This window comes from Otolemur garnettii, unplaced genomic scaffold (assembly GCF_000181295.1).
Source record: "Otolemur garnettii isolate 467f Iridium unplaced genomic scaffold, OtoGar3 scaffold00003, whole genome shotgun sequence".
Lineage (NCBI taxonomy): Eukaryota > Metazoa > Chordata > Mammalia > Primates > Galagidae > Otolemur > Otolemur garnettii.
This window is the reverse complement of record NW_003852398.1, coordinates 28,911,175-28,935,304: the sequence shown is the minus strand read 5'-3', so window position 1 is coordinate 28,935,304 and position 24,130 is coordinate 28,911,175. Positions and strand designations below refer to the sequence as shown.

At 39.5% G+C, this 24,130-nt stretch overlaps 1 protein-coding gene across 1 annotated transcript in view; it reads left to right on the top strand.

Moving 5' to 3' along the window:
* STK32A (serine/threonine kinase 32A) overlaps window positions 1-24,130 on the top strand; it is a 118,430-nt gene that overhangs the window by 79,520 nt on the left and 14,780 nt on the right. Inside the window, exons 5-7 of the mRNA XM_012807727.1 lie at window positions 5,694-5,731; window positions 12,516-12,605; window positions 21,879-21,976. Coding sequence (XP_012663181.1) covers window positions 5,694-5,731; window positions 12,516-12,605; window positions 21,879-21,976 — 226 coding nt within the window. The remainder of the gene's footprint in view (window positions 1-5,693; window positions 5,732-12,515; window positions 12,606-21,878; window positions 21,977-24,130) is intronic.

Sequence of the window (24,130 nt, the reverse complement as noted above, 5' to 3'; positions counted from 1 at the left end):
CCACTTGTAGTATGTGCAGAATTTCATTCCTTTTTAAGACTGCAATAGTCCATTGTGCATGTATACCACATTTTGTTTATCCTTTCCTCTATAGATGGAACTTGGGTTGCTTCTGCCTTTTTGCTATTGTGAATAATACTTTTAGGAATGTAGGTGTCCAAATATCTGTGCAAGCATCTGATTTCAACCCTTTTGGGTATATACCCAGAGCGGAATTGCTGGATCACATGGTAATTCTATGTTTAATTATTTAAGAAACTGTCATACTGTTTTTAGTAATTATATTTTAAAGGTACATTTATCAAGAGTCACTGATAAATGATATGAATAGAGAGAGAAGAATTGTCTTGAGATTTTTACTTTTACAATGAGAGAATTATAGGGCATAACTCTAGGTAAGGAGTTCCAGAATTAAGAAAGTTTTATTGCTTTCAGTGGGTAGGGTGTGGATGGATTTTAAAGAGTCTGTTTAGGGTATATTATTATATATTTGTAATAGCTGGTAGATATACAAATAGAACCATTAGATGATCAGTTTTATGTACTAATCTGGAATTCCAGGATCAAGTCTGGAGATACATGGGTCAGATAATTATGTTTGTGAATCCATCCTACCAAAAGTGCTACACACCTCATTGCTGAATATTACTGGGGTCACCTTTGAGGTACTCCTCTTGGCTATCTAGGGTCCATAGTGATATCAGCAAGGAGGTATGTAGGACTTTTTCTAGGATCAATTTGTGAACTTATGTCATACCTTGTTGACAAAGGTAGACTAGGCATTGGCATTAGCCAATAGCTAGCTTCCCAGGGGGAGTACCTCAGAGGTGACCATAGTGATATTTAGCAATGAGGTATGTAGCACTTTTTCTAAGATGAGTTTGGGAACTTAATTGCTGACCTCATAAGTTTGGTGTATATCTTCTGAAATAAAAATAATATTTGAAATCATGGGATAAAGTGAAATTATTTGAGTAGAGTGTAGTGCATAAGACTGACACCTGCAGAATTCCGACATTTAAAGGTTGAAAAATGAAGGCAACAGCAAATGAGACTGAGAAAGAGTTTCTGCAGGATGAGAAAAGCCAAGAGAATGCAGCCTTTTGGAAGCCATGAAAATAAAGTGTGTCAGGAGGGAAGGAGAGGTCCATGAGAAGCATGGTAAATCCCAGTGTGACGCTTGGGTTCAGCAAGGCGGAGGTCTGCAGTGTACTTGACCAGTGTACTTTTCAAGGAGCCAAGGGGATGGAAGCCTGGTTTGAATATACTGAGAAGGAAATGGCATTTGCTGTTTCTAATTCCACATCCATCAATTACTCAACCCAGAGGTTTTATTGTAAAAGAAAATAGTAAAATGGGACAATAAGTGGGGGTTGCTATGGGACAAGATAAGTAATTCCAGGGGATTCAATCATGATGTGTTTTCATAGGGAGAAGGAGAAGGAGATGGTATAGGAGAAGGCAGAACACTTACCTGAGGGAAACCCATGAGAAGATGAGAGGGAATGCGATTCCGAGCCCCAGCACCAGAGCAGTCTGTGGCAGGCGTGGGGATTCTTCATCCCAGATAACTAGGGGAAGACATGAGAAGTCAGGAGGTTAGGAGACTTGGTGATAGGTGAGTTCACGGGCAGTGGTTCTCCACCTTAGTGAAGTAGGGAGATACAGTCAACAGCTGAAAGAAAACTAGAGTGTTAAGAGGTTTGAGAAGCAAAGCAGCATGAGAAGGACTCATTTGGAGAAAGCAAGTATCACAGTGTTGCCTGATACATTGACGCCTATATGAGATATACAGCCACAAATTTAATGAGAACAGTCAATGTTACTATGCCTTTTCCTCCAACAAAGTTCAAATCAGAATTCTTACAAGGAATGTTAACAGTGAACTATGGATGGGAAGTGAAGATATGAGAATTTTGATGTATATGGAAAAAGGGACAGGGTCAATAATTAGTGGTCTCAGTGTGCCATTTTGAAATTATATTGGACAGGAGGTCATGCTGGTCAGGGCTGGGCTATGGTTACAACAGGGATTGATGTAGGAAATGGGAGGAAGGAAAAGTTGGTGTGGGATAGATGAAAAGATTCTTGGAAGTAAGTCAAGGAACTGAGAGGCCAAGATGTTGGGGACACTGAAATCAGCAAACAGGATAAATAACAAGTGAGTGGGAACTCATCATTAGCTGTCTACTCAGAGTATGTTGGTCATAAAAGACCTCCATGTATGTTTTAACCAAAGAATCTGTTGCTGATCGTGTGCTGCATTTTGTCAAGACCCTTTCATTCATAGATAGTTTTTACATGGTTCATATGTAAAAATAAGATTGATGGGTTCAGATTTGGACAGCGACTCGATGGTATTTGTGAACATGACTGCACATCAGAATGCCCTAGAGAATTCTGTTTGACTGTGGGCAGATGCCTGGGGCAATCCACAGGGAGTCTGATGCCTTAGGACTGAGCTAGGTCAGAGAACTCACTTTGCTCAAGGTGATTTGGAAGCAAATACAGGCTTGGAAAGTTAAATGTTGTAGACTGCCTTAAATCAGAGAAACATTTAAGAGTAAGTTTTTTCATATTTAAGTTTACATGAGAAGACTTGAAAAGGTGAGGAAGTGGTGCAAAAATACTCAACGGGAAAGTACCAACTGGTTCTAGCCGAAATTTTAATAAAGCACATCGGGTTTCTTTTCATTTTCTTTCTCCCCGTACAGGAATAAACAATCTTACCATATTGTAATTTCCCCTGTAGTAAATACGAAGATAACTCATCACATTTTGGAGAAACTCCATATACAGTTAGAATTTAAGCTTATGTAATTTATTTTTATGTTTTAAAATTCACTTTATTATACATTTAAAAAATTTTTTTCTTCATATTCTTTCTCTGAAATGTGGCAAAAAATGCCCCTTTGCCACTTCACACCTTTGTTGGCCTGGTTCCCTCTGAAGCTGTGTCATCTCCATCCCAGAGGGAACTATGTCTCATTTATTTTTATGTTTTCTACATCCTGGTCCAGGGACTCACCAAAGCAGATGAATATTGGATGAATGAATGAATGTAAGATTGAAGCTAAGCATCACATTAAACTATTTGTTCCCTCTCTAATCTCCGTAGTATTCTTTAAGTTGCAAGGTAGTTTCTGGGAAAAGTAGTGAACATAATGATGTACGGATTCGATAAATAAGAAAAATGCTGTTCAGGGATTACAAGAAAACTCATACAAGGTCAAATCCTCAGCAATTCACTTCTCCCTCTAAGTCCTCAAAAAATTCAGGCCAAGAAATCTATGTACTGATGTTGGCCACTCCCGGCTTCTGTCCTTCCTGGGCAGGCTCCTCTGGTCTCTTTTCCACTGTGCAAACACACTAATGCTCCCTGGATGCTGATCTGAGAGCTATGGAAGAGCCTAACATCTGGTTTATCTCTCTCTCTCAGCTGCAGGGAGTGTTTGATGATGTGCCACGACACTCTGGTATATACTATTAGGATCAACCTTCTTGAGTGCACTAGAATTTCTCCAGGTGTCATTTAGTCATTCATTTCCTTACTACCAGGCTCTGTGAGCCCTTGGGATGGAATATGATATTAGCCAAGAAACCATGCTTGACATCAGGTTCATGATCTAATTGGAAAAAAATAAACATATGATAAATGAACATGTTTATTTTGGAATAACATGTTATGATGAAATAAATATGCCATCAGATTGGCAGAATACACAGGAGGGACATCTGACTCAGAATTGTAAAGTTAGGGAAGGCTTCCTACAGGAAGCAGCATCTGAGCTAGGCGGTTAGGGATGAATGTGTGAGTGCGATGGTGGGAAGACTCTAATTCAGACATAGCGGCAGCAGGTGTAGAGGCGAGGAGGGGAGAGGGCTGGAGGGGGCACTTGGAAGATCCCATGAGCTTCCTTGTGTCTGCAACACGGAGCCAGATTATGAAAGGGCTTTTATACCATCTGAGTGAGTTTGGACTTGATAACTGTTGAAGTAAAGAAATTCATCAAAAGGGCTTAGGGTGAGGTCTGCAGCATCCCAAGAGTTTAGCAACAGAAACGTGCAATTTGAAACTTCCCTTATGCTAACTACCTTTTCTGCAAACCAAACCTGCACCAGGGGAAAATTTGCCAGAGATACAGGTGATTACTCTATGAATCCGGAATTAATTTTGACAGCCTAACAAACTAAACGAGAAGATATTCAAAATTCATGAGATAATCCATGTACCTGTATGTTGGGTGTGGCAGATACTTAGTTGTGTTTATAGGTAAGAGACTTGTTACTCTTTAATATTTTCATGCAAAGAGAATGCCGACAGTCTCGGTCTGTCAAAGACTAAGGTCACTGTACTCTAGCAACATGAAAGCCACTTGACTACCTGAAAATGTGTTCCCAAATTCTGTTTCAGAATTTCTTCCCTAATGGCTTCTGTAAATTTAAGCTGAAGTGGTTTTAATGGTACATTAGAGAAGGGCAGTTAAAGTCTGAGGGTGGAAAGTGAGGGTTGTTATAAACTATAATACTATTCTCTGATGCAAGGTACTGCTTACCATAATATTTCATGAGGACATTGAAAACTCTGTTGGTCCTCCCTCTAAGGACTCACCCTAAAACCACTCTCTTCATTGGAAAAGACTAGATTTGGTTCTCTCCTGTGAATTATTCTGTTTTTATTTTACTTTTTAATGTTTTTCGATTATTTTAAAATAAAAATTGTATATAGAGTGTTCGATACGATGTTTTGACATACATATTTATAGTGAAATGATTACTGCTGTCAAGAAAACTAACACTTCCATCTCTTCACAGTTATTTTTTTCCTTTATTGTAAGAGAACCTGGAATCCCTCTTAGCAAATTTCAAGTACACAATTGCAGATTATTAACTATAATCATCGTGCTGTACATCGGTCCTTTAATTTGCTACTCTAAAAAGAATAATTATTAACTAACTAGAGGCATTAGGACATCATCCTAAAAACAATTTCTGGCCAGTCTCAGTTGTTCATGCACCTGTAGTACCCGCCACACAGGAGGCTAATGCTAATCACTTGAGTCCAGGAGTTCAAGGCTGTAGTGTGTAGCGATCACATCTGTGAATAGCTACTGCATTCTAGCCTGGGCAGTATAGTGAGACCCCCATCTAAAAAACAAAACACCTTTGAACTTTGTAAGCTTATAAAAGCATATTATAGACCATAGTTTTACGATTTGATGGAGTCTTAAAGTTTATATCTTCTACGTGACTCTGGAGTTACACAGGAAAATGATTAATACTACTATCATTACTTTATGGCAATTTAAAGTATGAGCATATAGACCAACATTTACATGCTTAGATGCAATATGGTTTAGAAATTTAAGATCCCTTTGAGCGAGGGACCCAGATTCAGAGCCCAGTTCTTCCATTTACTAGCTTTGTGACCTTGGTTTAAACCTCAGTTTTCCAATTTATTAATAGAAATCGGGGATCACTTCTTAGCTTATTGGCTAAGATCAAGTGTAGAAATTGGGGATGTTAATGGCAACCGTCTCGTAGATTGACTCTGAGAACTGAATGGGACTGTATGGTGGGTCTAGTACGTTGTTTCGACCCTAGTTAGCTTTCTCGAGCGTCATTTCCTTTACCTGAGTGCTGCTTGTTGGTTTTATTATGAGCAACTTTGTCTTTTCTTTTTACTCTCCTAGGGATATGAAACCTGACAATATTTTACTTGATGAACATGGTAAGTAAACAACTTGTTTGTAACCAGGAACATGACCTGCATGTAGACAGGTCGATTGTCCCCAGTAGAGAAGTGTTACATGTGGGAAAGATGTCCTGCTTGATTCAGCTGAGTTCATTTTATGGGGAGAAGGGACAAGATGGGGAACTTTATATTTATTTGTACCAGTGGCATACTAGAATACTCTCTCAAATAATGTTGAATTTACCTCGTGAGGAAGTCATTCCCTACTTCATTTCTTCCAGAAAACCATCATAGTGTTTTGGCCCTGGTTCAGTTTCGTATCACACAATCACTTTTTTCTTCTTTTCATGGAGACAGAGCAGACCTCAAGCTTTAGAGCATTTGACTGGCAGTTGCATCCACCTAGAAGCTAGTGACATTATTTTGTTCTCGTTGCATCTATTTTTATGACTTCCTTCTTGTAAAGACAGATGGGTTTTATATTTACAGAACAGATATCAAGTTTTCTGTTAAGAAAATTCTCAGTTGAAAGATCAGTTTAAAGAAAAATATAAAGTAAGTAAAAGTATAAGTAGTGCCCAGATAGGAAGGTGATTTAAGGATATGCCAGTAAACACAAAGGTTATAAGTGAAAGCCTAAAGTTTAAGAAACATTGATTAAAGATATCCTCCAGAACAAACTTTGCCAATAGTGATTAAATGTATATAATTTCTTCCTAACATTTATTTTCACGTACATTTGGATTTATCTGTGCCTTAAGGGCAATTCTATAGGGCACTCCACCTGTGAGGTATAAGTGTTAACAGCGGCAATAAGATCTTTGTTATGTATTTTAAAAGATGCCAGATGTGAAAGTATTAAATCTGTAAAGCTCTTTATTCATTCAGTGTTTACAAAAAGGATTTGCAAATGGAACCAAAACTGCAAGTACCATCCATTGCCCATTTTTTATTTACCTATGTGAGTTTTGAACCTGATTCGCCAGATCCCACCTGTGCTCAGAAGGCTGAGAAACACTTCTGTGTATGACCTCTCATTTCAAAGCTCAGGGTTATTACTTATTAATGGACTGTCCGAAAAGATTTTTTCCACTTTCTTCCAGTGCCTTATTTCTTCCTTAACCTTATTGCTTCTGACATTTGGGAACAGATTCTTTTAATCTCAGAAATGTAAGCAATGGTGAGATTTAGCATGAAGGTGACTTTCGTTAAGACACCAGCTATCCAGAGCCAGGTGTGGTGGGCGCCTGTAGTCCCAGCTACTCAGGAGGCTGAGGCAGGAGGATCTCTTGAGCCCAGGAGTTGGAGGCTGCAGTGAGCTGAGATCCTGCCACTGCACTCCAGCCTGGGTGACAGAGTGAAAACAGCAACAACAGTCACAACAGCAAAATCTTTCTTCCCAAGATTTTCCTTCCCAAGCTTTCTCCCCTTGGGAAGGGAGCTTAGACTACCTCACCTTGTTTTATAGGACTTTGTCTATGCCAGCATGCCTGATAGGTGCCAAATCTGCATCACAAAGAGTTTGTCAAAGCTGGGTACTTACTTGTCTTTCCCAAATCATTATTTTGATTTCAGAAGTGAGATGCCAAAATTCTGCTTGCCTACTTGTTAGATCTTATGTTTAAACCATTTTATTTAACTGTAAATCCTAGGTTAACTACCCTTTCAATAGCCCTTTCTGTTTTCTTTTATGTGGCCTAAGGCCACTATTCCCATTTTATTCTTAGTGATGCTGAGACTTAGGGAGGTGAATAGTTGTTCCCGTCCGCCTGAGGGACAGCCTCGGTCTATACCTGCTGTCTGGTGCATTATCGACAATGACCCTTTTCACACTCTTAAATTTTTGGTTTGGTCAGTGAATTATTTGGGAGTTTTTTAGCATTAAATTCCCATCCTGAAACTTGAAAAGCTCACCAGTTAATAAGAAAATGTTGCTTTGGGAAGTACTGAATGTGAATGGGATAGAAGCAAGCCACCAAACAGAAAGACTGAGAGCCAGTCTCTAAACAGTGCCCTAGGAATCTCCTTCTGGAGAAAAGGGTTTTTCGAAGTCATATACTTTCTGTATATTCAGATTCTGAAAAGTGAGGACTCCCAGACATTGCTCATGGGCCATGACTAACCACTTTTATTTGTTTATTTATTTATTTATTTATTTTTTAGGTTTGAGGTTTTTGTTTTTTGATTTTTCGTTTTTTGTTGAGACAGGGTCTTAGTCTGTTGCCCCAGGCTAGAATAGCCACAGCAGCCTCAAACTCCTGAGCTCAGGCAACCCTCCCTTCAAGCCTCCAGAGAAGCAGAAACGAGGGGAGTACAACACCGCGACTGGCTGATTTTACTATTTTTAGTAGAGACAGGTCTGACTCTTGCTGAGGCTGGTCTCTGAACTCCTGCGCTGAAGGGATCCTCCCGCCTTGGCCTCCCAGAGTGCTGAGATTACAGACGCGAGGTGTCTTGCCTGGCCAATTAACTACTTTTAAAAGAATAAATTCCTGATAGCCACCTTTCCCCAGCTCATTAGGTAGAGTTGCTCTTGTGAGAATCAGCTGAACTACAGATCAATGCCTGTCTTTTGGAGCCTCTGCTGATGTGATGTCCGTGTGGAGCTCATCTTCAAGGCACTCATGTGTCTCCTCCCTCCACATTTATAATATTTCATCCATGATGGGCTCACATGGGACTCTTGCACGGGGATTTTAGCAACTGTGAAGGGTAAAGATCTTTGACATGCCTCCAAGTGAGCCCCGTGTTACACCGTACTAGATTTTGATTCAGCACCATTCAGTTACAAAGGGAAACTTTGTTTTCTTGTTATTGATTGATATTCTTCGTAGTCATCAGAAAGGGTTGGCATTTAAAGAAGCTGATTGTACAATGGAAAATTTTCCCATGATGTGAATGAATATCCCTTATACATTGGAATCTGACTTTAAAAAATTTTTAATTGGGTGGCACCTGGGGCTCAAAGGAATAGGGCGCTGGCCCCATAGGCCGGAAGTGGTGGGTTCAAACTCAGCCCCAGCCAAAAACTGCAAAAAAAAAAAAAAAGAAAGTTTTTAATTTAGAGCATACCTGTTACTCTTTCCCCCCAAAGTCTCATTCACTAGGTCAGAGCCAACATGGCCTTAGGTCTTGGCTGACTCATAAGCAACACATCTTGATATGTATTTTCATATCGACTTAAGTGCCTCATCCAATTCTATCAATTTCATAGTGTCTAAAATTCTTGTTTTGCCTAAATTATTCAGGAAATAAATGCTGCATCTACAGAAACAATATTGTCTGCCTTGCATATCAGAGAAAATGACAATTATGTCATCATCTATAATTTAGGTTTCTTAATATTATCCCTAGTCACAAGAAACAGGCAGAAACACAATCTGAGAGGTGAGAAAGAACTAAGCCTGCTACTTTAAGAGCTTCTCCTTTGTAGAGTCTGAAAATGTGCTTAAAAATCAAGGATGATATCTTTTTAGAAATATATGTAATATAGAATATTGTGCCCTATTCCCAGATGATCAAATATATCAAGTTGCAAGTAGCAGTTAGGGATATGGTTTTTAACAAGCATCCCAGGAAAATGTGGTACTTGTATTCTAAACACTTGCAAGTAGGGGAGTTTTCTAAAAGTTGAGAGCAATGCCAACAGATTGCTATGGTGCCCTGGAGTACCGAGTTCATGTCAGAGACCCTCAGACAGAAACACAGGCACATGAGAAAAGGTGCAAATAATGGTAATAAAGACTGAATTCGATGGACCACTAAGATGAATTCAGAATTTTTTATATGGTCCTCTGCCTCCAGCAGTAGCAGAGATTAAAAAAAAAAAAATAGAGGCAAAAACCCTCTCCTAGGGTGCTAAATCAGGAAGTTCTCAGCCTTATCCCTGAAAAAGTTGACACTGAGGCAGTGGTTTCCCAGCTGGGGGTGACTTTACCACCTGTCTTTGCAGGGGACATTTGGCAATGTCTGGAGACATTTCTGATGATCAGAATTCCAGCCAATGCTGGTGGTTTCAGGTCTCTAGAGGGTAGAAGCCAGGATGCCACTAAACATCCCACCTTGCACAGGACAGCCCCCACCACAGAGCACCGACAGGCCTAACATCTGAGTGGCACTACAGATGAGAAACTCTACCCTAAGGCTTGCTCAGGTTATGGAAGAAGCCAGAGAGGTTTCTTTATTCCCAGGGCAATTCCTGTGTCCTTCACTCAGCAGGCGACTGAACCCTCCTGTGTGATGCACCACTCAAATCCATTATCACAGCACAGAAGGGAACCCAGCAGATGGGTCACCAGGGTGAGCAGAAACCAAGGATGACAGCATGTGGGCCTGGAATTTAGGCCGAGGGCCAGTGTCTGTGGATAAAGTTCTCCTTTCATTGCTTAGGTCAAGCGCTCCAGGCTAGAGTTCTTGGTCTTATGACTTAGCTCACTGAGTTACTGGGAGATTCATAAACCCACCAAAGGAACCTAGACTAAATTCTACATTAGGTCTTAACCCCAGCTCTGCTCCTTCTGAGTCCTGTGAACTTAAGCATAAATGACTCATCTGTAAGCGGGCATTGTGGCGGTGCCTGTAGTCCCAGCTACTTGGGAGGCTGAGGCAGAGAATCACTTTAGGCCAAGAGTCTGCTGTGAGCTGTGACACCACAGCACTCTATTGAGGGTGACATAGACTCTGTCTCAAAAAAAAAAAAAAAAAGACTCATCTGTAAATTAGGGACTACCTTACTGGGCTAAAGGAGAAACTTTACAAAACAACATTTTGAAAACCAAATTAATTATGCAAATGTAAATAATACTTAAAAGATAAATATTCAACATTCTACTAGAGTCGAGATGTTCTACTAAGCCAGGTCTTGTTTAAAACAAGATCTCAAACCTTATTGGTCCCAGCGGAATTAGGCCTGATCCCACAGTTTCTGAGTCACTAAGTCAGATGTGGCCCAAGAATTTGCATTTGTAACAAGTTCCCAGGAGCTGCTGGTCTGGGAACCAAGTGGCTCTAAAACATCCTGTCCCTTCCACTTCCACGTAAGCTTAGATAATTTTAGGACAGAGCCAACTTAAAAAACCTATGCAGGCTAAACTAGAGGGTGGATGCCTGTTTGTTGGCCTAAATCACCTGTGGGGTTTGTTGTTCATTTTAATACAGATGCCTGGCTCTCCACCCAGTCCTATTGAATTTGGGAGAGTAAACTCCAGACATGTATATTTTGCAGAACTACACAGGAATTTCTGATAATGACAAATACCAACAACTGAACACTTATTTCCTGCCAAATGCTGTACTAAGCCACTCATAATCATTATGTCGTTTAAGCTCTCCCAATAACCTTATGAGAAGATTGCCATTATCATTCCAGTTTTCAAGACTGGATAAAGTAGTTAGTGGTAGAACTTGGACTTGAAACCAGGCAGTCTGACTCTAGCCACCAAGTCTCCAGGCTCATCTAGTTTGTATTAAACCTTGTGAGTTCAGTGCATTGAGTGTAACTCATGGAGACAATGAAAAAACTGAGACAACCTGTAGTACAATAGGGTGAGTTTGGAAATCATCTATTGGGCCATTCAAGGCAAGAACACCTTAACTTTTAACTAGATGAGTGCTGTTTTATTTTATTAAACTATCATCATGCAAGCAATAAGAAAATACTTTCTGCACAAAATAAAAACCTAGCAATGAAGACAAGTGAGATTTATTTTTAGTGGCAGCCCAGATGTTCTCCAGGAGCAGGTAGGGAGAATGTGGACTGTGGCCCTGGAGGAAGAATCAGATGACACCCCTTCCAATTATAGCCATTTCTCATCAAACCCACAGACACATGCAAATGGAAATGCCAACACTTCAGGATCCTTTGGAGGCAGGTGACTGTCATGCCAACGGCTAACACAATAGGCTCTGCCTGAGTTTCTGCCACTGCCCTCTGCTTCCTTCTAGCTGTAAATGCAAATACCCTAGAGCACTTCCTAGAGCGTGTTTCCTGCCAAACACTACTGTTAGATCCGCACTGTATTGCGTGAGTGTTAGAGCTCAGACAACCCTAGGGATTATTCAGTCCACCTGCTCTTCCTTTCTATAAAGGGCCACTTAGATCCACCTTGGAAAGGGATGTAGTCTACTGTGTGTTGGGGCAGAGTTCAGGGCAGAACCCCAACCTTCTGGCTCCCAGTCCGGTGCTTCATAGAGACCCTTTACTAGTTATTTTGTTGGGGGTTGATGGGGCTAACCTGAACTCTCAGACAAAAAAAAAAAAATTATATTTCAGAAAATGGACTCTTTCTTGGCAAAGAAATCAATATTTGCATCCACACTTCTTTGTAGTAATAATGTTTGCCTCTCTTTAAATTTCAGATTACTATGAAGGTACAGTTAACCTACATTCTTAAAAAAATAAATTTCATAAGAAATGCTTGGAAATTTGGTACTTTGAATATCTCTTGGCTGTCTCCCTCATGATACACACAGGTTAAATTAAGTTAAAATGTTGCCGTTAGACAAAAACTACTTAAATAGAATTCTCAAAGCATAAACTTTTAACCACTTTCTGAGTGGTTCAAACTTTCTGAGGTTGAACGGCAAGTTGATAGTCAGAGATTAATTGTTGCATCTCATGTTCTGGTGCCTGGAAGACTGCTGATTTAAGACCATATTGGACTTGAGGATGGAATAATTGAGTTTTTATTGCCTGTACCCCCTTGCAACTGGCAGGCATGAATTAACAGACTAAACTTCAGGATGCTTTCGGTTAGAAGCCCGGTTGTGCTGCGGGGTTGACTGGGACTTAATGTTCTCTGTGGTCCTTCTCTCTCCCCAGGGCATGTGCACATCACAGATTTCAACATTGCTGCAGTGCTGCCCAGGGAGCTGCACATCACCACCATGGCTGGCACCAAGCCTTACATGGGTACGGGTTGCGTGGTTACTAAGAGCAAAGCTGTTGCTTTTCATTTCTGTAAACACCATTTATTATAGGTTGAGTCATCCATAGGGACTTGAAGCCAGAACTGACAAGCTCCTCTCTGGCTTTCTCTGGGGTGTCTTTGGATTCCTTACTAGCAAGAACCTAAGCAGACACTGATAGAGAGGGGCCATAGATCAGCTTTTGAAAGCACTCTTTCATGAGTTAATTAAGACAGTTTTTACTCATTTCCTAACAACACCAAAAAATCAATCCAGCAATATCTACTAACTGTCTGTGTGTGCTTGGCAGAGTTTCAGATGCCAGTGACCCTGTATGGAGCAGCACAGGTGAGGTCTCCAGCTCAGGGGCTTACATTCCAGGAAAAACAGACAAAAAATAGAAACAAATAAAGAAGAAACAGTAATAAGCAGGATGGTACTAAGGGACAAAAGCATTATTTTGGCCATCATTTACATAATAATATTTACATACATAAGGCTGTAAAGTTTACAAAATGCCTCCCTGGCTAGACTTTCTGTTTTAGCCTTAGTGCCATAACAATACTATGAGTTCTTTTGGAAGATGAAGAAATTTTGCCTGAGAAAGGCTGAATGAATTTACATAATCATGATTATAGTGAGATGCGGGGCTGATTTTTACCCTGATGATTAAGAATTTACTAGGCAGTAATTATTAAAGGGTAAGTTTAGATGCGGAATTCTCAGTGGGTCTCATTTCCTTGTGGTAACAAATCAACTGCAAATTCTAAGGTCAGTCGTTGGAGATGGTTTCTCTGTACAGACACTGTCCACGCCCAATAGGGAGGACTATTGCCCTTTAGGGGGCATAGAGTATTCAGGAAGGGGGATTCTTCCTCCCTTCTCCCTGGGCTTCCTAAGGCAGGTGAGTCAGATTTCAGGAGTATTACTTGTTAATTCTTTGGATGTCTGTGAGAAGAGGTGCCTGCCATTTTACTCTTGGCTGGATGTCTGTTTAGTTGCTGGACTAGTTGACTGGTCTGGAGCTAACACAGCCTGGTTAACCATGGGAGGTTGGTAAGTTTGGAGACTAATCTCCCTGGGGATCCCTGCAGGAGACAGAGGTATGTGGTGTGTGTGCTTGGGGAGGTGTGGGTTACCTAGGTTCTCATCCTGTGGGTCGCGACCCACAGGAACTGTATTAAAGGGCCGCAGCATTAGGAAGGTTGAGAACCACTGACCTAGAAGATGTGGTCCAGCTTCACAAGGGCCCCAGAAGTGCCCAGGGTGTCACCTGGAGGGGAGGGAGGCTCCTGCCAGCATGATTTCCATGGTCCCGGACACACCACCAGTCCCAATAAGGAGTATTCCTAGTAGCAGAATCTCAGAGGGTGGAGCCCAGTTTTAGGGTGAGTTAACAATCCTTGAAGGTAATTCTTCTGTTCAGCTATATCAACACCTAAAGAGAGATCATCCTGCAGCAGAGAGAGCACATGTGTTAGGATCCCTGTGCCTCCACGATCCTCCTTTCATGTTCTAAAACAGGTGTCCAACCTGTGACCCAGGGACTGAGTGCTGATTTTGTGAGGACATTTTTGCTAAACTGTGGTGGTGGATTGTCATGAAAACTATGAATGGACCTTTTCTGTTTTTGCTAATCAGTTTTCATTACTATTTGTGTATTTAATGTGTGGCCTAAGACAACTCTTATTCTTCTAATGTGCAGTAGGGAAAAAAAAAAGATTGGACACCTCTGTCCTAAAACGAGTAGTGTTTTCCAGGAAAATGCAGAGGGAGGTATGTGAGAGCCAGATCAGGCCTCCATCTCCACGTCAAGGTGATTGAATCCAGCCTGGTCAGTGGGTGGAGGAGCTTTCGAACCATATATAAGATTAGTTTTACAATGCACAGGATTGAATTTTAAAGTGTCTAAAGTAAATGTTGTAGCAAGCAAACAGGATTTAAATAGACTGCACAATCTTTAGGGAGTGCCCCTATCCACAAAAACAGAAGGTTAGGCACCACACAGTTGCTGGAAGATGATAGAAGACTGAAAACCACCCAGGCTGCTTCTACCCTAATTCGTTAAGGTGCTTAAAGCAGGTAATGCTGCTGCTTAGATTGGTGGGATTAAGTCAGGGGAGGAGTGAATCGTTATCAGCTAGTTATGGTCTGAGTAAGTCACAGGCAAAACATTTGAACTTGAAAAGGGCAAGAGCAATGTCACTTTCTTTTAATATTTCATTCTCTTTCTCCCATACAGTGAGAGAGAGAAAGGAGAACCCCTACGTGCATAGCCACCTTACTTTCCAACAGGAAGAAATCTTCCATGGGAAATAATGAGCCTTATTTTATATGGTATTTGAACAGCTGCAAATTTCATGGCTTCCAATTACCAGTGGGGGGGAATAAATCTCTTTTGTCACTTCTAAAATAATGGACACATATAATTCAGCCCATTTTCTACCTAAAACTCACGGTACTCAAATGATAAAAAGGAGTATCCCAGCCTGCTGCTCTGATGAGTTTACTCCCCAGGTTTCCTGGGTTTCCATATTAAGGGCTATTTTCTTGGAGCCAAATCAGAAAATGTGCAACTAGGTTTCTAGGGCTGGTTTCCATGGTGAAAGGAATACACAGAGGCCACCTTTTTTCCCTCTCCCCAGTGATTTTAAGTACAATACCTGTATAATGTAACTTTTTGTAAAGTTGGCATTTCTAGTCTTTTCACAAGATAGAGCTAGGAAATTGGAATCGAGGCAGAATTCTATGCCCCTCCCACTGTCACCTTCATAATTAACAATAACTAATGCAGTAGAACCTCCATAGTTGACCCCCTCCCTACATTAAACCACCTCCTTAAGACAATGTCATTATCATAGGCTGGACATGTACCACACGTATGTATCAGGACAGTAGGATTAGTTCCTTATGTTGACCAGTTTGTTATAGTTCCTTGGGTGGTCAACTTACAGAGACTTTATTGTATATGTAAAAGTACACGCTAACTATGCAAAAAGTATAAAATGATGATAAGCAAAAAGGAAGTGAATTAACCTGTCTGCCGATAGATATTTATGTCTTCCTTCCAGAACTTTTTTCCTAAGTACAAACATATATATATATTTTTTTTTAATGGATCATGCTAAATACTTGTAATCTAAAATTTCACTTTAATGCTACCATAATGATACTGTCACCTTTGTTATTTAACTCTCAACCCCATGAGATAGGTTCTGCTATTATTTTGATTTTATAGATTAAAAAATAAATGGAACCCAGAGACAAAGAGAAAGGGAGATGATCACAATCACACAGCAAATGACCGGCAGAGCACAAAATCAGAAGCCTAGGAACACGCAGAGCTTGGAACATTGGTGATGATGTGGCAGTGATGAGAGCACACTGGCTGACATTTGGGAGCTCTTCCTACATGTTAAGCACTGCTCTGAGTCCACGCATTACATCATTTAAATTAAAAACAATTCTGTGAGACCGGTACTGTTGTGATTCCCACTTCAGAGACAAGCAGATGGAGGGGTTAATCAACTTGTCCAGGGTGTATAAAGCAGAGACAGCCATAAGGGACCTGATGCCAGAGCCCTAACTCTAAACACATGGCTGCACTGTGCCTTTGTTCAAGTCAATCAACACTCTCTGCTAAAGTTGAAACCCACTCCTCCCTGGGTCTTAACAACTGACACGCTGCTTACTTTGCCATCATTTTAATGGTCCTGTGCTATAGAATTAGGGGGCAACACTATCTTTATTTGACCAACTATTTTTCAAATATTTTATTTGTATACATTTATGAGGTACAAGTCTAAGTTTGTTCCATGGACGTATTACATAGTGGTGAAATAAGGACTTTTAGTGTATCCATCACCCAGATAACATATATTGAATCTAGTAAGTAACTTCTCATCATCTATCCCTCTCCCAATCCTCCACCCTTCTGAGTAGCTGTCGTCCATCATCCCACACTCTACCTCCATGTGTGCCCATTACTTAGCTCCCTTTTATAAGTGAAACAGTATTTCTTTCTGTGTCTGAGTTGTTTCACTTAAGATAAAGGCCTCTGGTTTCATCCATGTTGCTGTGAAAGACACGAGTTCACTGTTTTAATGACTGACCGGTATTTCCTTCTGTATGTACACCACAGTTTTTTGGCCAGTCAGCCATTGGTTGGACACTTAGGTTGATGCCACCTCTTTGCTATTGTGAATAGTGCTGCCATAAGCAGACGAGTGCAGATGTCTTTGGATATAATGATTTCTTTTCCTTTGGGTAGATACCCAGTAGTGGGATGACTGAATCAAATGGTGGTTCTACTTTTATTCTTTGGAGAAATCTCTGTACTTTTTCCCAGAGAGGTTGGACTAATTTACATTCCCACCAACAGTGTATAAGCATTCCCTTTACTTTGTATTCTCAACAACATCTGCTATTTTTGTCTGTTTAAAAATAGCTATTCCGACTGATGTAAGATGGTATCTCATTGTGGTTTTAATGTGCATTTCTCTGATGATTAGGGATATTGACCATTTTTTCACATGCTTGTAATAAAAAAAACTACTTACCTAATTCCTGGGACATTAGATTGTTTCTCATTTTGAAATGCCAGTTGAGCATCCCAAATCCAAAACCCCAAAATTTGAGATGCTCCAAACTCCAGAACTTTTTTCAAAGCACAAAATGTGACAATTGAGCTTATTGGAGAATTTCAGATTTGGGATTTTCTAATTTGGGATGCTCAACCACTGTGATGCAAACGTCTCAAAATCTGAAAAGATCCAAAATCCAAAACTCTTCTGGCCCCAAGGATTTTGGATAAGGGATATTCTGTCTGTCCGTTTAAATTTATAGTAAAACTCCTGTTGGGAGAAATATGCTCTCCAACTTAATTACTTCTTTGTGATACATTTCCATTCAGAAGTAATAATGTATTCCATTCTTGAAATTCACTGAGAGTAAATTTTGTGTTCTCATCACAAAACGATGATAAATATATGAGGGAATGCATATGTTAATTAGCTCTATTTAGCCATTCCAGAATGTATATATTTTTCAAAACATTGTGTTGTATGTAATAAATACATACAACTTTTATTTGTCAATTAGCACTAATTAATTCAGGAAAAGAATTTCTATTGAAAAGGCTTACACGTTAATACATGTCCCTCCTAAATGTTCATATTGATTTCTAGGTGCTCTGAAAATACTCATTTTCCTGCATCCTTACCAGTGTTGCACTATTAATATCTTTAATCTTCCCCAAAAGATAAGTGAAAATGATACTATGTTGTGATATTGACACTGTATTCTTTAACTTCTTTTGTCAATGGCCTAACGTATTTTTTGCCTATTGTCTATTAGAGCGTTAATGCCATACTTTTTCCTATTCCAATATTTCTTATTGATTATATAAAAAATTCTTGCCTTAGACATATGTTTAGAATATTTAATCCTCATGTACAACATTTGTCATAAATTTTTGTTACAAATATGATTTCCCATATTTTAGTTTGCTGTCGTTTTATGGCCTTTTTGACATACAAAATTTTTAAAAAAATATTATCAAACCATTTGTGTTTTTACTTTATGGTTTCTACCTTCCATGCTATTCTTAGCAAGATCTTCTTTTTTTTGTTTGTTTGTTTTTTTTTTTTTTTGCAACATCTTCTTACCTCCAGATTTTAAACATGTTTACTTAAAAACTTTTTCTGCAATTACAAACACAGTTTATTTATTTGGGAGAAATTATTCATGAGGTTTATGTATTTTTTATTCCAGATTAATATGATGGTACAATGTTTGCATTTGTTAGAGAAGGTCCCTGTTGCAGCTGTGGCCTATCCTCAGGAGATGTGCCATATGCTTTTGTTAAAATTTTTATTGTTAGGTTAAACTTCTTTCTTAACCCGGTTGTATGTTAGTCTGAATATGTGATAAGACTCTGATTTTATTTTTGTTTGGTTATTAAATAATTATTTTGAGTCTATGTATTATATCAAATAAGACCCTTGCATGATGACTTGAAATATGTTCATCATGAACTAAGTAACTTTATGTACTCACATCTATATTTTGTGGGTTTCAAATCTTAAGTATTGCAGCTTTATAATGTATGTTAATACACAGAGTGCTATTCTCTTTTTTAAAAAAAATTTTATTCTTCATTCTATTTTTTCTCGTAGATGAAACTTAGACTCATTTTTGTAAAGCACCATGAATTATTTCTACTGACTTAAATTAATACATTAATTTTGGAGCTCTTTAGGTCCTGACCACAATCTAATTAATATCCAGGTGTTTGAAAATCTGAAAACAAAATGATGGAAATCCACGTAATAGACCTATTAACATATGGTCAAGCTTACTAGTAATCAGGGGAATGCCAATTTAATCTGTAGTGAAGTACTATTGCACAATCACTAGATTGGCAAAAATTAAAGGGTCGATTAATACCAAGTATAGATAAGGACGTTGAACAACTCTGATACATTGCTGGCCATAGTATAAATTGATGTAACAGTTCAATAAACAGTTTGTCATTCTCTAGTATACATGAGGATATAGTTTCATCGCCGGCAGTTCCCCTGCCAGGAATATACAGTAGAGATATGTGATCTTCCTGATGTACAGCTCTGTCCAGAGGAGCATTGTTCATAATAGTCCCAAATTGATGGGGCAGGCAGGTAAATTGCAGAATATTCACATAGTGTTGTAAGAGAATGAACTGCAACCACGTGCAGCAATTTATATAAATCTTACGCATATATCATTAAGTAAGACAGCGGGACACCAAACAATACAAGGAATAGGACTTACTCTAATAGGACTTAATATAAGGAACAGGATTTAAGTTATATGTAATTCTTTTAATAGAACACAGGGAATAGGATTTTTCCTTTGCTCTGTTAGTATTTTCTTTATTATGAAACTTTGAAATAAGTTAAATAAGCTGATGTCTGGACAGTTCCTTGGCCAGTTCATCTCCAGTCCCCGGGGGCTATATCTAAAATATGCAAAACTAAACTACTGCGTAGAAATATATACACAGAGAGTCAATCTATGCAGAAAATCAAGAAAATTATTAACATGTAATTGAGGATAGTGAATTTTAGAGTTGTGAACAAGACAGGATACAGCAATGGCGGCAAGATTCTGTTTCTTGACCCGTGTGATGATTATACAGACATTTGCTTATAATTATTTGTTTGATTCTTCTGTTTTACTTACTTTTCTGAATGTATGTATAGAAATACTTAAAAAAAGATACCAAATAAAATACTCAATGGCTTTTATGACGGACACTTAGTCCCTCTCCTGCTCCATTAGCACCCTCCCAGGAGCAGGATCGTCTTGAAGGGTTTGGGAAAGCCCCTCGGTATCGTTACGCTTTGAGGACTCAAAGAACTACCCATCTGTTATGTATGTTTTGTATGTCAATGTTCTACCAGAAATTCCTCAGTGCGTAGCACATTGTGCGTATTTGTCAAATGAATGACTACGTGTTTCAATGTCTCCATGCTTGAAAATAGAGCAAGGACAAGAGGGGGAGAAAAAACACTCACTCAATAAAGGTGGAAAAAAGAAAGAAAGTAAATAGAATACTTACACAAACTCTAGGGATTATCCAATATGACAGAATACACAACTTTTATACAGTAACATTTATTCTGTTAGGCATTTTCTCGGCACAGTGGGTCTTAATATCCCTTGACATTCTCTGAAGCTTCTCTAAGTGAGATGTCTGTCACTTATTACCTGGGGGACTATCTGAGATGACTTGCTGTGAGATACTGAGCAGAGGAAGCAGAAATATACAGTTCATTCCATCCAGTCTGCTGGAGTAGTGTGGGGTCAAAGCCATTATACACTAAATTGCGTTGGGAGCTGTGACTTGCAGGAAGGATGCAGCGATGCTTGCCGGGCGAACGTGCTTGGGAACGAGGCCTGTTTAGTCCTGCTGTATCAGGCTCCTAGAGTCAGGGTCAGTCCTGGCATTAGGATGTCAGTGCTCTGCCTCACTAATTGGACGTTGTACTCAGGATTTTACTTAGAAAAGAACTTGAGCTCATGGGGCAGGACCAGCCTGTGTGTGCAGGTTCTGTGTCATACCAGTTTTCCTTGCACAGAGTCACTGCCTTACTTGGAACCAATGCTGTGTACCTTTTAACTAGGTCAGTCCCCCAGCGTTAGGAATGTTTGCCTCTAGTCCTTAATGTTCATGAGCACTTTCTAAGTGCCAGGCACTGTGCTGAGATTTTGACAGGACTACCTTAATTTCAAACCCTATAAAGATTGTCCTCTTATTATGATTTTGCCCTGATTCTTAGGCTCTGCCAACCTACTTGCTCATGGTCACAGTAAGTGGGGACGGCAGAATTTGGACTCAGACAGCACAGCTCCAGAGCTAATGGTCACAACTATTGCTGGAGTAATTGATTTTATTTGTTCATTCATTCAACTAATTTCCGTCCAATGACTCTGTATGTCAGGTTCTGTCCCAGACACGAAAAAAAGTATGAAAGTGAGAAAGCAGATAAAATAGATACCTTGCTTCGTGCTTCCTGCTCCCTATTCTAGCTGTCAGGATGTAGGTATGTTCTTGGAAGGGTGTGAGAAAGGTTCATGGTGTGTCAAGGTGCTCAGAAAATGCATAATGGGGGTGGGGGGTCATCTCTGGGGGCTAAATTAACTGCACCTTTGCCTTCCCTTAGAAGTATTGTGGTTACATAGTACAGGCAGGATTGTAAAACCTTCTGTCTCTGCAGAGTGCCCGTTTCTTCCTCCCACACACCCCCACCCCCAGGTGGCAGCAAACGCTTCCCTGGCTGCCTCCAGGTGACTCCGAGATGCAGAGCCAATGCAATGTAGTTTGCACCAAATTCTGAGCATTGTTTGCAACTGGAATATGGATTTACCTCCTGAAGCGCAAACCTTCCAAATCAAGACCAAAAACATCTTCTTAGCCTTCTTGATGTCAGGGTCAGCTGCATACTTGAAGTCCCTTAGGACCCGATTTTAATAGGTGCATGAACTAAATAAGAGAAGAGTTTACCCATTAAGGCTTGTTCATGCCTGTGGGTATTGGTTGATGAATGAAGCGACTGAGAGAGATGAGAAAATTAGAAAATTTTGCCTGCTGTGCACAATCTAGTAATGGATGACAAACCTTCATAAATGTATTTATAACCTTTACCCTGGTAATTCTCTAAAGGAACATGTGGGGAAAATAAATTTGTTAATGTCTCAGATAACAAAACTGGCCTAACTTCTCTGTATTTTTTAGCACCTGAGATGTTCAACTCCAGAAAAGAAGGAGGCTATTCCTTTGCCGTTGACTGGTGGTCCCTGGGAGTGACAGCATATGAGCTGTTGAGAGGCCGGGTACAGTAGAGTTGCATTTTCTCTTTGGTTATTCTTCCAGCAAGTTCCATTTTAGAATGAAAGCATATATTGTTGGCTTAGAATCAAGCAGTTTATTTGAAAGCTGAAAACAAGTATGCCATGTGGTGCTGCTAGGGCCTCTTGAGATTTCAGCACAGATTGACTCACTGTCCTACATATGGGACCAGCCATGACAGTTAACATTAAATTACACAGATAAAATTAAATGAGCAATATGGATATTATAAATTTGCAAGGAGGGGAAATCAATACACCTCGCCAAATAGCTTATGTAAATATATGTGTGTGTTTAAAGAAAATCATTTTGAGGTCACAGTACACTCTAATTCACATGTACCTCACCAAGAGAAGTGTAAATTATTAATACAACATAATTTATGCCCTGTCTTATCTATCGATCATTTGGCTCTTGGGTTCTGTGTTCAGTAACAAATTAGAGTAGTTTTCTTTTAAAGGAAACATTTCTTAAAATAGGAAGGTATTCTCTTGAAAAAAGAAAGAGATTAAAAAGACCAAATGTGCTGAAACATATTTTATATAATTTCTGCAAACAATTGCATAATGTAAATGTGCCTGCAAGGTAGTGTCTTAGTCAGCTCTGTCTACGGTAACAGAATACCGTAGATTGTGCGGCTCAGGCTATGGACCTTAAAGATTGGAAGTCCAGGAACAGGATGCCAGAATGGTGGGGGTCTGGTGAGGGCTCACTTTTTGGTTTATAGACAGAGGCCTTTTTGCTGTGTCTTTACAGGAAAGAGAGAGAGAAGAATGAATCTTCTTCTTATAAGACTACTAATGTCATTTGAGGGATCCACCCCCTTAACTTAATCTTACCCTAATTGCCCACCAAAGTCTCCAACTTTAACATTGAGGGGTAAGGCTTCAACATATGAATTTTGGGTGAGAAACAAACATTTAGTTCACAACATTCCACACTTGCCCTCCCCCAAATTTATGTCCTTCTCACATGCAAAATATGTTCATTTTATTCCAAAGGCCCCCAAAAGGCTCAACGCATTCTAGCATCAACTGTAGAGTCTGAGGTCCATAGCCTTATCTAAATATTATCTACCTTCAGTATGGGTGAGACTTGATTCGTGCAGAGGCAAAATTTCTCTCCAGCTATAAAACCAACAAGTTATGTTCCTCCAAAATATAATGGTGGCATGGACATAGGATAGGCAATCCCTGAAAGAGAGAAATAGGAAAGAGAGAACAAGATCAGATCACAGCAGTAGTGATGGCACACAGGCATTCAGTAACTATAGTAGAACCTCTGTAAGTTGACCACCCACGCTACTGTAACAAATTGGCTAACATACAGAGGTGGTCAACATAATGAACTAGGCCTGCTGTGCTGATCTGTGCAGATGATGCCTGTCTGGTCTGACCTGACTTTACGTCAACTTTAATGAGGTGGTCAATGTAGGGAGTCTGTCAACTATAGGGGTTCTACTGTATTTGGTAAATGAATAAATAGATAATTCTAGTAGTTGATGAATTAAAGTGAATATAAAAAAGTTGGAACTAGAAAAAATAATAAGATAAAGAGTGTCATTCTTTTTAATAAACTGATAGGGAAAGGTTTTCTTTAAAAAAATAAATAAATTTAGGGATCTGGCCTTTTAAAGGTAATAAAGAAAAACTCACAGTCAAACCAGCTGCTTTTAGCATTCATCAGTTAACTCATTCAAATTTATCAAATCATCTTGTTTTCCAGGTGGCCAAGAGGCCGTAGGATTAGAAGCAACAATGAATTAAAATAAAGAAACAGAAAGAACAAAAAGTACATGTGCACACACATATAACCCTGGAAGCCTGACCTAGCTCTTCATCACGTACATGGACTGAATCATGTGTAGAAACCTGCAGTGCCCTTTGGCTAGTGAATAGTCAATAAACATTGTTAATGGTGTTAAAGGATCTAGCACTCCTTCTCTGGTATTGAATGAATATGAAGACAGATAATTTAGTGATATGCTCCTTCATTTTGAAGGAAGAAAACAATGTGGCAGTTGTCTAAAGTTGTCTCAAGATCTTACTTAAAAAAAAAGTTAAATCTAATTTCCCTCTTAAGGGTCACTTCCTGGCACATCATGGTTCCCTGACTAGCTGACCTTGAAGACTTACCAC